The 15,240-nt window shown below is 44.4% G+C and overlaps 1 protein-coding gene across 1 annotated transcript in view; it reads right to left on the reverse strand.

Moving 5' to 3' along the window:
* Window positions 1–882: 882 nt before the first annotated feature.
* Window positions 883–15,240, reverse strand: part of LOC118584713 (nuclear receptor coactivator 5-like) — an 87,226-nt gene continuing 72,868 nt past the window's right edge. Inside the window, exons 5-9 of the mRNA XM_036188959.1 lie at window positions 13,798–13,997; window positions 8,681–8,944; window positions 6,436–6,630; window positions 4,294–4,422; window positions 883–1,161 (exon numbers count right to left, since the gene is read on the reverse strand). Of these exons, the coding sequence (XP_036044852.1) occupies window positions 1,103–1,161; window positions 4,294–4,422; window positions 6,436–6,630; window positions 8,681–8,944; window positions 13,798–13,997 (847 nt within the window). The 3' untranslated portion in view covers window positions 883–1,102. The remainder of the gene's footprint in view (window positions 1,162–4,293; window positions 4,423–6,435; window positions 6,631–8,680; window positions 8,945–13,797; window positions 13,998–15,240) is intronic.

Genomic DNA, 15,240 nt, shown 5'->3' on the forward strand with positions numbered 1-15,240 from the left:
GAGATGCATGTGAAGATATTTAGAGGTGGTGTGATGAACTATACAATTTACCTTCATAGCAGAGCAAAAGGGTATAGAAATGTTTACAATACTCTTTCATTTTCAAAAAATTTTTAGATTTAATTTTGTATGTTAGTGTATTACATGTGTGTATGCACCATGTGCGTGCCTGATGCCCACAGAGATCAGGAGAGGATGTCAGCTCTCCTGGAACTGGAGTCATCATGTGAGTGCTAGGAACCAAACCCAGGTCCTCTGAAAGAGCAACAGGTGCTCCTAACCAATGAGCCGTCATCTCTCCAGCTACAGGACTTCTTACACAAATATCTTTGTAATAAAAATAGTTCATGCCGGGCGGTGGTGGCGCATGCCTGTAAGCCCAGCACTTGGGAGGCAGAGGCAGGTGGATCTCTGTGAGTTCGAGGCCAGCCTGGTCTACAGAGCTAGTCCAGGACAGGCTCCAAAGCTACAGAGAAACCCTGTCTCAAAGAAACATAAAAACAAAACAAACAAACAAAAAAATGGTTCCCAGTAAAAGGAAGGAACGTATTAAAATAAAAAAGAACGTCGATGTATTGTGGTAACCAGACTAGGACTCTGGAACAGAAAAATGATATAAGAAAATTAGTGAAACCCAAATGAAGTCGTAATGTGTAGTTAGTTAGCATTACACTGATGCACTAAGACATTAGGTTTGACAAGTGCTGCATGCTTCTGTAAGATGCTACCGGAGAAGCTGCATGAAGAAACTCTTTGTATCAACTTTGCAAATTTCCTGTAGAGCTAAAATTACACCAAATAGTTTTTAACATGAAGGCAAACATTATGTAAAAATCAGACATTTATTATATTTTAAAATAACTGAATAACTTTAGGGTTCAATGTAACAATGACCTTGTACAACTATCTTGTTTGACATAAAAACACTGTGTACATGAGAAAGTCTCCACAGGACTATATGTCAAAGAAAGCCACAGTTGTGTTCAGGGCTTGAACAGCAAGCAGTGCTGCAGCCAGGCAGGGCCTTGATTCTTGGAAGATGTAAAGCTGCCATCTGGGCCACAACCAGTCACCTTGTTCTTCAGACTCCTCAGCACATCCCTTAATTCTGTAAGGACACGGGTTGGAGTGCCCACTTGGCTGGCACTGACTTTAACAGAACTGCAAAAGGAGGCATAAAGCAGTATCATTTCCCATCCTAGTAGCCAACCTGACCCAAGGCCCAGCCACATCAGGACCAAACTTACCTGTGCAATTCTCCCACAGACTGAAGTGTCCTTATTAGCTCACTAAATTTTGGTGATAACCTTCATCTTACTGAAGGTCAAGGAGCAGCTTCCCAATCCCTATCTCCAGGGAGTAACATATATGACCTATAGGTTCCACCCTAAAAGATCAGGATGCCCTTTCCCGTCAGACTCCCAAACTCCTGACTACCTCTTGGGTACGCCCAGGTCCATGCTAATCATGCTCACTCCTCCCTTTGACTTTTTACAGCTCTCACGACTGTGGTGGGTAAGGACAGGTGGCTGACAGGAAAGCCCTATGGGCCTCTGTCTAAGGTAGGCTGTGGATGAGAGGACATAACTGAATGCAGGCAAAACCCCATGGTTTCTCTTGAGTCAGTATCACTGGGACCATGAAGTGATGAAGAACCTGACCAGTGTGAAATCTTGGCTCCGCCAGGCACTTGACTCTGGGCAAGCTAATACTCTCTGTGCCTTGAGCAGCTCATCCAGAAAGTTGAGGTAACCATAATACCAAGGTCACAGAAATGTTCAAGAACTGACAGCAGAGCTGGAAAGATGGCCCAGCCGCTTAGAGCACTTGCTGCTCTTGCAGAAAACCCAGGTCCAACCTCTACCAGCCACATGGTGGCTTACAACCATATGTAACTACAGTTCCAGGGGTCCAATTCCCTTTTCTGACTTCCTCAAGCACCAGGCACACATGTGGTACACATACATACATGGAGGCAAAACACTCAAACACATAAAATAAAATTTAAACAGAAAAAAAATTTTTTAAAGATTTATTTATTATGTATATAATATTCTGCGTCCATGTATCCTTGCATGCCAGAAGAGTGCACCAGATCTCACTATAGATGGTTGTGAGCCACCATGTGGTTGCTGGGAATTGAACTCAGGACCTCTGGAAGAACTGTCAATGCTCTTAACCTCTGAGCCATCTCTCCAGCCCCCAGAAAAAAATATTTTAAATTAAACAAAACAAAACCTAAATGGCATATCCATGTTTGGTACCCAATGGGGGGGTTGATATACCCTAATAGTTACCGGTCTACTTTGTACCACATGCTTCCTGCTACCCTTTTGTTTTGTTTTTGTTTTTCGAGACAGGGTTTTTCTGTGTCATTTAGGTGCCTGTCCTGGAACTCACTCTGTAGCCCAGGCTGGCCTCTAACTCAGAGATCCACCTGCCTCTGCCTCCTGAGTGCTGAGATTAAAGGCATGTGCCACCGCCGCCTGGCTCTGCTACCCTTTTTAATGGGGATAAGGGATTGTATATATTTTTATACTTTAATTCATTTTGTGTGTGTGTGTGTGTGTGTGTGTGTGTGTGTGTGTGTACAACTTAGGAGTTGGATGAAAGATAGGCACTGCTGCATCCAGCTTTTTATGTGCATTCCAGGAATCAAACTTGGATTTGTCATATTTGTGTAGTGAGTTTTACACACTGAGCTACCTCCCAGTCCCATGTGTGTGTTCTGAAACATAGTCTCATATAGCCAGGTTGGTCCTGAACTTATTATAGAGCTGAAGATGACCTTAAACTCTTGAGTCGGCTTAAGTGCTGGGGATTGGATAGGGGCTTCATCCAAGCACTATGCCAACTGAGCTCTATCCCCAGCTGCTTTTCTTCATTTTAAAAAACTTTCCCCAGTCATCAGTTTTGTTGTCTGGAGACTAAAAGAGCCTTCAGAAGCCATGGAGGCCCATCTTAGAGGCAATTAAAGTTCTTTAAACTTCCCCCAAGGAACTCCCGCCACTCCAGCCTGCCCAACAGACATGTCCGAACTGTCATATTATCTGGGTGCTCAGGAGGTGGAGTCACAGCCAAGGCTAGTTCCACACCTCCCACCATTTTATAAATGTATCTGTCACAACCATAGCAACACCTCAGTATGACAGAGCAGGCCTGTCCTCCTCTCAGAAGGGGAGTCTCCTATTTCTTTGATTCCAACAGAACCCTACAGAGGCTTTTAGAGATTCAAGACCCACAGTTGACTGTCAGCATTATGAGAAGACATTGCTTTTGCCTACCTCTCCCGGTCTGTCTGAATAAATCAACAGAGTAGTGTGGGTGTGCTACTAGCACCTCTTTTGTTTTTAGTAACCCCATTTTAGCCAGAAGCAAGCAAGCTGTAAGCCTAACAACCGAGGAAGACAAGAGCATCTAGCAGGAATTAGTAGCACCATCATAACAACACCGCCATGTGCATATTTTCCCTATAGATACCATCCATTTCATAGCAATTGCCAATGATCTCCATTTATGAAAGAAACATTTCCTATGTATATGTGCAACTTTAAAAAAAAGAGGGAGAAAGTCGGGTGGTGGTGGTGCACGCCTTAATTCCCAGCACTTGGGAGGCAGAGGCAGATGGATCTCTGTGAGTTCAAGGTCAGCCTGGTCTACAGAATGAGTTCCAGGACAGCCACTACTAAACTGAGAAACTCTTACCTCAAAATAAATAAACAAACAAACAAAGGAAGAAAGAAAGAAAGGAAGGAAGGAAGGAAGAAAGAAAGAAAGCAAAACAAAGCAAAGCAAAACAAAACCAAGCAAAACAAAATAAAACATAAAGGAGAATACAAAAGACTAAGAAATCAGGTCTATGCTTAGGAAAAACATGACAAAGTTGTCTGATGTCCTCCCTGACGCCCAAAGCTGGGCTGCTTCCTCTGGTCTCATCAGTACAGATGATGGTCATATAAATAATTAAAATTGGATGAAATTAAAAATGTGTATACTCATGCCAGACCCACTGTTGGCACACACCTTCAATCCCAGCACTTGGGAGGCAAGGCAGGTGGATCTCCCTGGTCTACAGAGTGCGTTCCAGGACAGCCAGGGCTGTACTCGAGAGTCTGCTTCAAAACCCAAATAAAAAGCCACATATTCAGTTACAGCGGCTGCATTCACACGTTCACCAGCCACATGAGGTAAATGACCTGTGTTCACCGTGCAGCCACAGAATCTGTCCATCCCCACAGAGGTCTACTGGGCAGCTCCAGTAAGAATGCCTCTCACAGCTCAAGTGCTACTCACCTGGCAATGGAGCCAAAAGTCTTGGTCTTTTGACAGGCACGGCACGGGGGCATCCTGAAGGAGCAGGCCTCTTAGATGGGCCTATCTGAAGCAAGGGAGGGGGAAACAGACTTTTGGGCTTGACTGGTCCTGCAGAGAATGAAAGCCAAAGCATAAACAGGAAGAAACGTCCAGCCACTCTCCCTGAGTGACTTCCCTTAATCTTTAGAAAGAACCTAAGCGAGGAGCAATCTGAAGGAATTCACATCAGGCTCCACCTTCCCAGACTGAGACAGTTCCTTAGTAGTCCAGTCTAGGGCTAGGCACGCTAGAGACCAGGATCCAATCAGGTCTGCTGTCTAGGGATGGCCTTCAGGCTAAGGATGTCTCCCCGACTCTTATTTTGTGTAATTTGTTTTGTTCTTGTGTTCTTTGAGACAAGATCTGGTTATGCAGTTAGGCTTGCCTTGTGCCACTTGGCCCAGCAGTTTAAATATCTGAAACCACTATTCAGATATACACATAACAACCTGAATTTTGCTTCTTGTCCCCAAATCCTAAATATTTACCAACTAAATCTTCAAAGGGGAGTTTGAAAATCATGGTCTAATACCAGTTTATCTTAATTCTCTGGTACTCTCACCCTTCCCTTCTCACAAAGCATTTCTGCCCCGCCCCAAGTTTTATTGATTCTGCCACATGGTGGTGGCACACGCCTTTAATCCCAGCACTCGGGAGGCAGAAGCAGATGGATGTCTTGAGTTCGAAGACGGCCTGGTCTACAGAGTGAATTTCAGGACAGTCAGGGATACATAGAGAAACCTTGTCTCAAAAAAAGCAAATCTCACTTTTATGCACAAAGATGTCCTCAGAGCGATGGATGCAGCTGAGGGTCAGAGCACTTGTTTAACCTTGTGAGACGCTGGGTTCCACCCCAGCACTGGGAGCAGGGGGTATTCCTGACCATAAATTGAACTTGAAAGACCAGGTGAAAAGTCATTTGGGGAGGTGCTAGAGGATGGTTCAGTGGTTAAGAGCACTGGTTGTTCTTCCAGAGGACCCAGGTTCAACTCCCAGTACTCACAAGGTAGCTCAGAGTCATCTGTAAACTGTCTCCTAGAAGATCGTGTAATACCTCTTCTAGACTCCCTGGGCACCAGGCATACACATGATACATAGATGTACATACAGGTAAAACACCCATTTTTTTTAAATCAAGATCTTACTGGAGAGCTCTTTTTTAATGTGGTAAATTGAAAATGTCCTCTTAGCATCCACTCCTTCACAAAAGCTAATTCAAGTAGCAGGGAAGTAGAGGAAAGGAGGTCACAGGGTTAGGAAGATGAGGACCCAGGAGTGCTCTGTTGTAGACAAACTCTCTCCTCAGACCTAAACAGGGATAAATATCCTGCTTTCAGGCTAGAAGAGGCTCGCTGAAGAACAGAGGCTCCTCAGAGGCACACAGAGGTTGGTGCTGAAGGCCAGCCAGGCCTGACTTGATGTCTGAACGTATGTGGTTAGACTTAGGCCAGGCCTCCCTCAGAGGGAAGAGATGGGTCTGGGGAACAGCTCTGAGCAACAGGATCCAGTCAGGATTGAGGTCAGTCATGAGCTTTCAAGTCTCTAGTTTAAACTAACCTGGGGCAGATCCTATCACACAGAAAAAGGAGCAGTGAGGCTGGAGAGATGGCTCAGTGGCTAAGAGGACTGGTTGCTCTTACAATAGATCCAGAGTTGGTTCCCAGCACACACATGGTCTCACAAATGTCGGTAACTCCAGTTCTAGAGGATCTGATGCCTTCTAAAACCTCAGTGGGCACCAGGCATGCCTATGGTGCACATACATACATGCAGACAAAATACTCACATATGAGTCAGAGTGATAAAACTAAAAAAAAATAAAACTAAAAAGGGAAGCTACAGTAGTGAGACCTCATTTTAGAAAACCACCATCGTTTAGAAATAAGAGCTTCAAAAACATTTGAATTTAGGGTAGGGGTTAGGAGAACCCAGTTTAAACATCTCTAGATACGGCCATAGGCTCAGTAGAAGGCTTTTTCAGGTTTGTGACTCGGTCAGGAGGAAATCCACAGCACATCATCTGTCCCCAACAGAAGAGACACTGCTGGAGGAGGCTGCTCTGCAGCACAGACAAGCACTGACCTGATGCTGGGAGCAGGCCAGCTTCCTGCCTGTCTCCAACAAGGGGCTTGACTGAGCGGGAAGGGGGAATATCCAGCAAGGGCCGGGGGCCAGAAACGGGCAGCAGAGGAGGAGGCTTGCTCACAGTGGGGGCGATCTTGCCCTGAAACAAGGCGGGAACGCTGCTCTTGGCTGATGGATCCGGAGCCTCGCATCCTAGAAAGTAGAAAGAGTAATGGTTAGCAGAAGCCTGCAGTCCAGGCCAGTGAGCCTTTCTAGCTAGTCAACCAAGTTTCACTTCTGCTTATTCAAGAAAGCCTTCTTCCCTTTTATTCATTTAGAAGGAACAGGACTGTCGTGTTTTAGCTTTCTAGATTCCACCCGCCCTGAGAAAGTAAGTACAGTAACTATAGAAAACTAAACACTCTCTTTTGTCAGATAACAAGTCATTAAAGCTTTAATGCATTCCAGGTCTCACACACTTCACTCAAAACAAGCTAATAAGAAAGTTACTACTTATTTATTTACTTACTTATTGGGTTTTTTGAGACAGGGTTTCTCTGTGTCACCCTGGCTGTTCTGGAACTCGCTCTGTAGACCAGGTTGGTTTTGAACTCAGAGGTCTGCCTGCCTCTACCTCCTGAGTGCCAGTATTAAATGAGTGCGCTACCACGTTCAGCTGGAAAGTCACTACTTTAAGAGGCGAGATCATGAATGAAATGTTCTTTAAAATCCTCAACATTAGGAACCATACACATCTTTATGCTTACAACAGTTATCAGAACTGTAAGCATGCCAGTGTTAACAAAAAATGAAACCCAGAGCTGGGAGGGAGGAAATTACGTGTCAATGTGGAGATAGAGGTCGTTTTACTTACTACAAATCTGGTCCAACATATGATATGAATGGAGAAAGGGAACCACTGGGGTGGAGGTGAGGGGAAGGAGTAACCCAAACTCAGGATGTATGAAACAGCTGCCTGGAAGCCTCTTCCACTGCAAAGCTGACTTAAAGAAAGCAGAGAGGTACTGTCAAGATGGCTCAGGGATAAACACTTGCTGTATAAGCCTGAGTTCATCTCTGAGCCCACGGAAACACGGAAGGAGAGAACCAACTCCACAAAGTTGTTCTCTGACTGCCACACGTGTGCTGTGGCACACTCATGCCCTCTCTCCTCACATCATGCACATGCATATAACAAAGAAATTCCTTTTTAAAAGTCTGAATGGACGTACCCTGAATGGTTGTGTGATGCTGCTGCTCCCTAAAGCTGCCAGTTATTAAACAGAAGTCCCAATGCTAGGTGTAAGACACCTCCCTGTGTGCTATTAGTTAGGGAGTTTCCAGAAGCTTCCAAAGGAATGCCACTTCTCTTGGCTGCTGCACTCACAGATGCACCGTAGACAGATGTGGTTACCCCAACAAGACTGGACCTGTCGACATTCTATCATGGATCCAGGAGGGGTTCATGAGGCCCCACACCTCCCTGAGGAGCTATGGGCAGTTAATGGCTGCTGGGGAGAAAGGGCATCCTTGCATTTCAGTAGTGTGGCCACTAGTGAGTTGCTTGTGCCCCAGTAAATAACCCCACACTCATGCTTATGCAAGCAACCCTAATTAGACTCAGCAGGGCACAAAACCAGCCCTGAAAGCAGGAGGGGACTTGCTGTGAGAGAGGTGAATTCAACAGGACCGAGAAGGGGGAAGAAAGGGTAATGAGGTATACATGACCAGAGTTCATTATGCACATGCACGACATTATCAAAGAGTAAGTCAAAAAATGTATTTTAGGGCCAGCGACAGCTCAGCCAGTAAAGATGTTTGCCACCAAGCCTGACAACTGGAATTGAATCACTTGGATCCACATGGTAGAAAAACCAATTCCCATAAGTTGTCTTCTGATCCACTCTTGCTCATACACACAATAATAAATTTTTAAAAAATTACCTTAAATATATTTTTAAACATCTGATTCAAAAGAAACTTTAACCTCAAAAGAAGCATTTTAGTCCATAAAGGTTAGAAACTTAAGAGTGTTTCTGTGTGCAGACCAGTTCCTTTTGTCTCTCTCTCTCTCTCTCTCTCTCTCTCTCTCTCTCTCTCTCTCTCTCTCTCTCTCTCTCTCACACACACACACACACACACACACACACACACTCTATTCTCTCTTTGAATGATATACATAGCTTTCTTCCACACATGGGTTTATAGGAAAAGGATGTACCTAGAGTCTAGAACTCAGAAGGGAAGGGACAACGCCACCTACCTTGCAGTTGCTTTTTCCTGATTGTCAGGTAGTCCAGGAGCACACCCAGCTCATCACTGTACAAATGCTTCCCCTCACTCAACAGGAAAAGAAGATGACAGATGCCGGATGGAACAGAGTAGCTGTTCAGGAGCTCACGGCCCAGGAAGTCATCCACCAGCTCAGAAGCCCTCTGAGAAACCCCAGTGCTTTGTCCAGAGAAAAACGCCTTCAATTCTTTAACAACCAGAAGCAGCGCATCCTCCAGGGGCACATGCCCATGTACTAGAGACAAGAACAAGGTGTTTTATCATATGGGGCTCTCTCTATATATATTTTAAAGAAATCATTATAAAATAACAAGAAAAGACAATCAGAAAATGGATAATCCAACTGCAAGTTGGATTAACTGTCTTGGTCTTTGATGACTAGAAGTGACTAGAGCCCTCCACAGCAGGTACTCTATTTGATTTCAAAATAGACAGTATTTCTTAATTGAAAATTATAGAAAGGCTGGGCATGGCAGTACATGCTTCTAATTCCAGCAGTGGGATATAGAGGACCTCTAGGAGAAGCCAGTCTGGTCTACACAGTGAGTTCCAGGATAGTCAAAGTTACATAGAGCAGTGGTTCTCAATCTTCCTAATGCTGTGACACTTTAATACAGTTCCTCATGTTGTGGTGACCTCCAACCATAAAATTATTTTCATTGTTACCCCATAACTGCAATCTTGCTACTGTTGTGAATCCTAATGTAAATATCTGTTTTAGACAATCCTTGTGAAAGGGCCATTTGACCCCATAAAGGGGTCATGACCCACAGGTTGTAAGAACCACTGACATAGAGACCAGACTCCACCTCAAAAAAAAATTTTAAGTAAATACATAAATTATAACAAGCAACAGCTGTAGGAATACATGATATAAGTGTCAATAAAATTAATCTGGGGGCTGGAGAGATGGCTCAGCATTTAAGAGCACTGGCTACTCTGCAAGAGGTTCAATCCCCAGCACCCACATGGCAGCTCACAGCCATCTGTAACTCCAGTTCCAGGGGATCCGACACCCTCACACAGATATACATGCAGGCAAAACACCAATGCACATAAAAAATTTTTAAAAATTTGAATTATTTTCTTAGTGCATGCAAAAATGAGTTAGAAAGAGAGCAAGAGAGCATTCGGGAGCACAAGTGCACAGGTGTGGCACACACGTGGAGGTCAGGGAACAACTCTGCAGAAGCCGTTTCCTTCTACTGTGTTCTGAGCAGGGTCTCACTTCTAACACTGTACACTGTCGACGCCAGGCTAGCTGGCCCACCAACTTCTGGATAATTCTCTCTTTACCTCTCATCTTGCCATAAGAAGTCTAGGATTACAGATGTGTGTCACAGCATCTGACTTTTTGTCTGGGTTCTAGGCATCGAACCCAGGTCATCAGGCATACAGCACGCACTTTCACCTACCGAGCAATTTCCCAGGCCAGAAAGTCTTAAAGAAAAGAAACCCAGTTTTTAAAAGACCAAATTGTCACATCAAAAAATAGAAACAAAAGCCAAATGTGATACCACATGTGTAATCTCAGCACTTGAGAGGCAAAGGTAAGTTCAACATCATCCTAGTGTACTTAGCAAACAAACAAAACCCAGAAACGGGGCAGGGACGAGAGAAAATAATGGAGAGTGATTGTGGTCGAAGTACATAACATACTGGACCAATGTCATTATGAAACCTACCACTTTACAATGATAGACAATAAGGGAGGACAACGATGGAGCAAAGAATGAAAAGCTGGAAGGTGAGGGTGCTCTGTGCCCTACAGCATCAGATGCAGCACTAAGAGGAAGGGACACCCAGAAGAGATGGCAGGAGTTGGAAAGGGCAGCCATGAGAGTTGAGAGGGGTTACAGATAGTAAGGAACTGCTAGTCTTCTGCATCCTTAAAGAGCTTCTTTCTTTCTTTCCTTCCTTTCTTCCTTTGTTTTTTTTCGAGACAGGGTTTCTCTGTGTAGTTTTGGTGCCTGTCCTAGATCTCACTCTGTAGACCAGGCTGGCCTCAAACTCACAGAGATCCATCTGGCTCTTCCTCCGAGTATTGTGTCAAAGGCGTGCGCCACCACCACCCAGCACAGGAGTTTATTTCTAATTGTGTACTTGACAGGTTGGCACACGGGACTTCCAGGCTAGTGCTGCCGTGTGAGGAGTAACCCACACCCTCAGTGGTCTTGCAGTCTCTGACAAGGCCCTGTGGGATTTTAGACCATAAAAAGCCTTCCTGAGTCTTGTCGGGAGTACTTTAGGAGAGAAATACTGTACAGACAACAAATTCTAGACCCAAGAGCAGCTTCCCCAGGCCTTCCTGGCTGCAGGCAATGCAAAGACATCTTCCAGTCTCTCTTAGGTCTGTCTGGTTAGTCTTCATGACAGATGACTCTTAGATGGACTCCCTACCCTGCCTGGCCTGCTATGTATCATCATGTTCTGAACAAATTCCAAGCCCAGGGCTCTTCAGAGCTGCAAGGGCCATGATTGTATTTGGCTAAATTTTACACTATGTTTATTAAGGTTATATTTAGGAAACAGTATGACTATATTACATAACAGGCTTCAGGCTTTAAACACTCGTCTTGGCACAGAAGCCACACACTTGCTGAAAGAGAACAGTTGTGACTGGTTTACTACACAGACACAGCTCATCAGAGCTTTATGATCTGATTTATGAACTTTATTTATGATCTGAATTTGATAGTTCAGGGAGGACAAGTAAACCATGTCCACATTAACACTATTCTGAACATAAAAAAAAGAAATTGCCAGTCAGGTGGCCGTGGTGCATGCTTGTAATCCCAGCACTCGGGGGAGGCAGAGCCAGGAGGATCTCTGTGAGTTCAAGGCCAGCATGGTCTACAGAGCGAGATCCAGGACAGGTACCAAACTACACAGAGAAACCCTGTCTCTAAACACACACACACACACACACACACACACACACACACAAAATAATACTCAACAAATATTCTACCTATTTTGTGATGATTTCTTAAATGATCTTGCATGATGTCAACACTTAAGTAATGAAACATAATTAGTCCTTTTCACAACTGGTTCAAATTAAACTTTTCCCAGGAGACTGAGATTTGTAATTATTGAAAGAGTGTATTCTTTTACATTTTAGAATATATGTGTACAGTAACTGTGACTTTTGCCTTCTAAACTACAGAGTACAGAAGAACTGTAATTTCACACTCTCAAGTGTAGAACTGAACAAAAGCTGGCAGGTAGGCAAAAGAGATGCCATGATCCTGATAAAAGAGCTCAGCCTTCCCATGACAGAAACAAGAGCTTATCATTTTTCTCCCTTTAGACCCAATGTGACAGCTGAATTGAGAACATTAATGTGATATTCACTTCTCTACCAATTCTTGAATGCAGTAGCTACACGCAACTGCAGATAGGCAGGACGCACAGAAGTAGCTCTCTTGTGGAGAGGAAGAACGGCAGAAGCAGTGAAGGGTAAGGTTTTCCGCTCTTGCTCTGACCTCTTGGTTTTTAACTCTGCAATCGGTTCTGTGTTTCTTATTTAACAAGCCGGATACATCTACACTTGAAGGTATGGGGATGAACTAATTCTAGCTACTAGTGTCCATGGGCTCTGTTCAAGGGAAAGATCCTCTGACTTAGCAAGAGCATCCGATACTGCTGGAACAGGTGACCCAGAGTCTGAAGGGAAAGTGTGCTCAATTGCTGCTAACCAGGACAGAAAATGAAGCCAGGTATAGAGAGTCTGGGATACAAGAGACACTTAATGAGTCTGAACAGAATAGTGCAGGGTCTTCTGAAAGAGGACTGGAAGACTCAGGAGGTCTGGGTGAGAGAGATGCAGACTAGGGAGACTCCCAGGATGCTTTCCCCTGCCTCCAGGAGGAGAAACACCATTTCCAGCTCCAGCTGCAGAAAATGGAGTAAAGACAAGAGCAGGAAAAGCAAACTTGACCACAGTGCAGAGGACGAAGGATGTGTTCGGATGTGGGCATCTGTCTAAGCTTGTACATTCGGGGAGCAGAACGGGGATCATTTTCACTGGGCGGTGGTGGCACACTCCTTTAATCCCAGCACTTGGGAGGCAGAGCAGGTGGATCTCTGAATTCAAGGCCAGCCTGGGCTACAGAGTGAGTTCCATTCTACTCAAGACTACGCAGTGAGATCTTGTCTCAAAAATCAAACAAAAAAAGGGGGGAGGGCATTAATTTTCATGTACTCTCATGAATGCTAGAACAAAGAAATGGATGAGAAAGCACAGAAAAGCATACTTAAAAAAAAAAAAAAAAGTTTGGGTCAATGCCCCCACAAAGGCTCAAGTGTGAAGGCTTGGTCTCCAGCCATTGTGTTGAGAAGCAGGGTCTAGCAGGAGTCAGGTCACCAGAGTGTACTGTGGAATGGGACACTGGGTCTGGCCTCCAGCGCTTGTCTTTCCCTTTCTAATGATCAGGTAAGCAGCTCCCTCTGACACCACCACAATGACAGACAGCACCATGACTCTCTATGAACTCAGATGGAAAACAAAGAAATTGGGATCAACAAGCCTTCTATTTAAGTTGATCACCCCCCACCCACCCCCACGCGCGCGCACGCGCCACCCCCCCACACAGGTGAGGGAAGTAGATTAATACAAAGTTTAAGAGAATCCTTGGAAAAAGGACAGTGTTAGATTTAGCCATCAAGAATATAAAAGCTAGTGGTAAGATTTGGCCAAAATCCCCACAGATGGCAATCTGTTATAAACATCACTGACAGGATATTTTAGGCTCTTTTGTACTTGAGACAGGGTCTACATAGCCCAGACTCCTGGGCTCAAGTGACCCATCCTTCTGCCTCTGCCTCTCAAGTTCTGGAACTACTGTGGAAGCCTGTCATACCTGGCTGTGTGATCCTTACACAGATGCAGTAAAGGTGATTTAGGTTTTAGTTTTCAGCGATACATAGAAAAAGGACTTTGTGGTACCTACAAGACTTTCTTCCTCAACTAAAAGCAGTTCAGCTACAAACATGAACCTTCAAAGTACGCCAGCATACAAAGAAAGGCACCTCAGGTTTAAAGCAGGGTTTGTCTCTAGAGATACTTTTAGAACTGACACTTACTTTTGATGGACTCATGAAGCTTGATTACGGTACAAGAGGAATATTTCACATTAGACGGCTCCACGAGAATACAGAAGGGGGAACCATCATCTTTAACATCCTGCAGTGCACGAGTGAGGTCCGATCCCGAGGCCAGGTGAATTGTTTCCACTACAAGACCATGGTCCCGTAGGCGGCGGCCTATGGCTGTCGCATAATCCCTTAACAAACACACACACACACACACACACACACACACACACACACACACACACACACACACAGGGAGATAAATAAATGAAAACACTGGTTACTTTTCAGTTTAACAGGAGAAAAAAATCCACATCACCACTATATAGTTAAGCAAGCAAAGAGTAAGACAATGTTTTATTTTATTTATGTTAGTGAAGTGCAGTCTTTTCTGAAACTATAAAATCCTTTGTAAATATTGACTTAGGAAAGAAAGCACACCAGGCATGGTAGCACATGCCTTTAATCCCAACACTTAGGAGGCAGCAGTAGGAGGATCTCTGGGAGTTCAAGGCCAGCCTGGCCTACATATTGAGCTACATAGGACAGCCAGGGCTAAATAGTGAGACCCTGTCTTGAAACAAAACAATACAAAGACAGTAGAGGATATGCTTTTGTTCGGTATACTGGGTACTGTGCTGAGTAAGCACCATGAATAGCCTTTTAAAAATGGAAGCATTCAAGTGTTCTTTGATGATGTCATGTCAATTGAGAGGCCGTAAAAGAAGTTTAAGATTGTTTTAAAGAGCAGGTGAGAAGACTACTCCAAAGAACAAGGCAATCTTCACCTCAGTTTGCTAAGAGGCTCTCCCTCCCCACGTCATCTCCATCAGGAGGGTTCTTTCATAGGAGAGGACGAGGGACAGTAGAGTCAGCCAGCATTCACCACATTAGCCAACGCTAGATCAAAACCCCAAGTGATTCATGCCCTGCTTCCTCAGCCTCCATCCTCAGCCAGTCTCCCCAAGCCTCTCCCTGAGTTGATGTGGTCATTCATTCCTGCCTAGTAGTTATTTAAAGACCTGCAAAGCCCTGCTCTGCAACCCAAACTCCTTACCAAGTATTCTCAGTCCTTACAAGACATACACTAGAAAAAAACAAAGTAAGTAAACAAAAGGTATTACTTCAACCCATCTAAACACGCTCTCCTCATACTACTAAGCTTCAAACGTCTCATTCTCTTGCCAAACTAATCCATCATCCCTGGTGATCAACTCTCCCCTTTTTTCTTCTGTTTCCCCCCTGCCATTCTGTTTATTATTCACATACTAGTCCTCAGCCCAGAGGTGCAATACAAGTGACATTATTCTCTGCAATCTCTTTACCTTATCTCCAAACTATGGTAACCCACTCTTTCTTGTATGAATATTTGGCTTCTGGTGGGACAAGCCCTTAGTACATTTCATCTCTCTCTTTTAAGACAATCACATGTAG

Source organism: Onychomys torridus, chromosome 5, assembly GCF_903995425.1.
Source record: "Onychomys torridus chromosome 5, mOncTor1.1, whole genome shotgun sequence".
Lineage (NCBI taxonomy): Eukaryota > Metazoa > Chordata > Mammalia > Rodentia > Cricetidae > Onychomys > Onychomys torridus.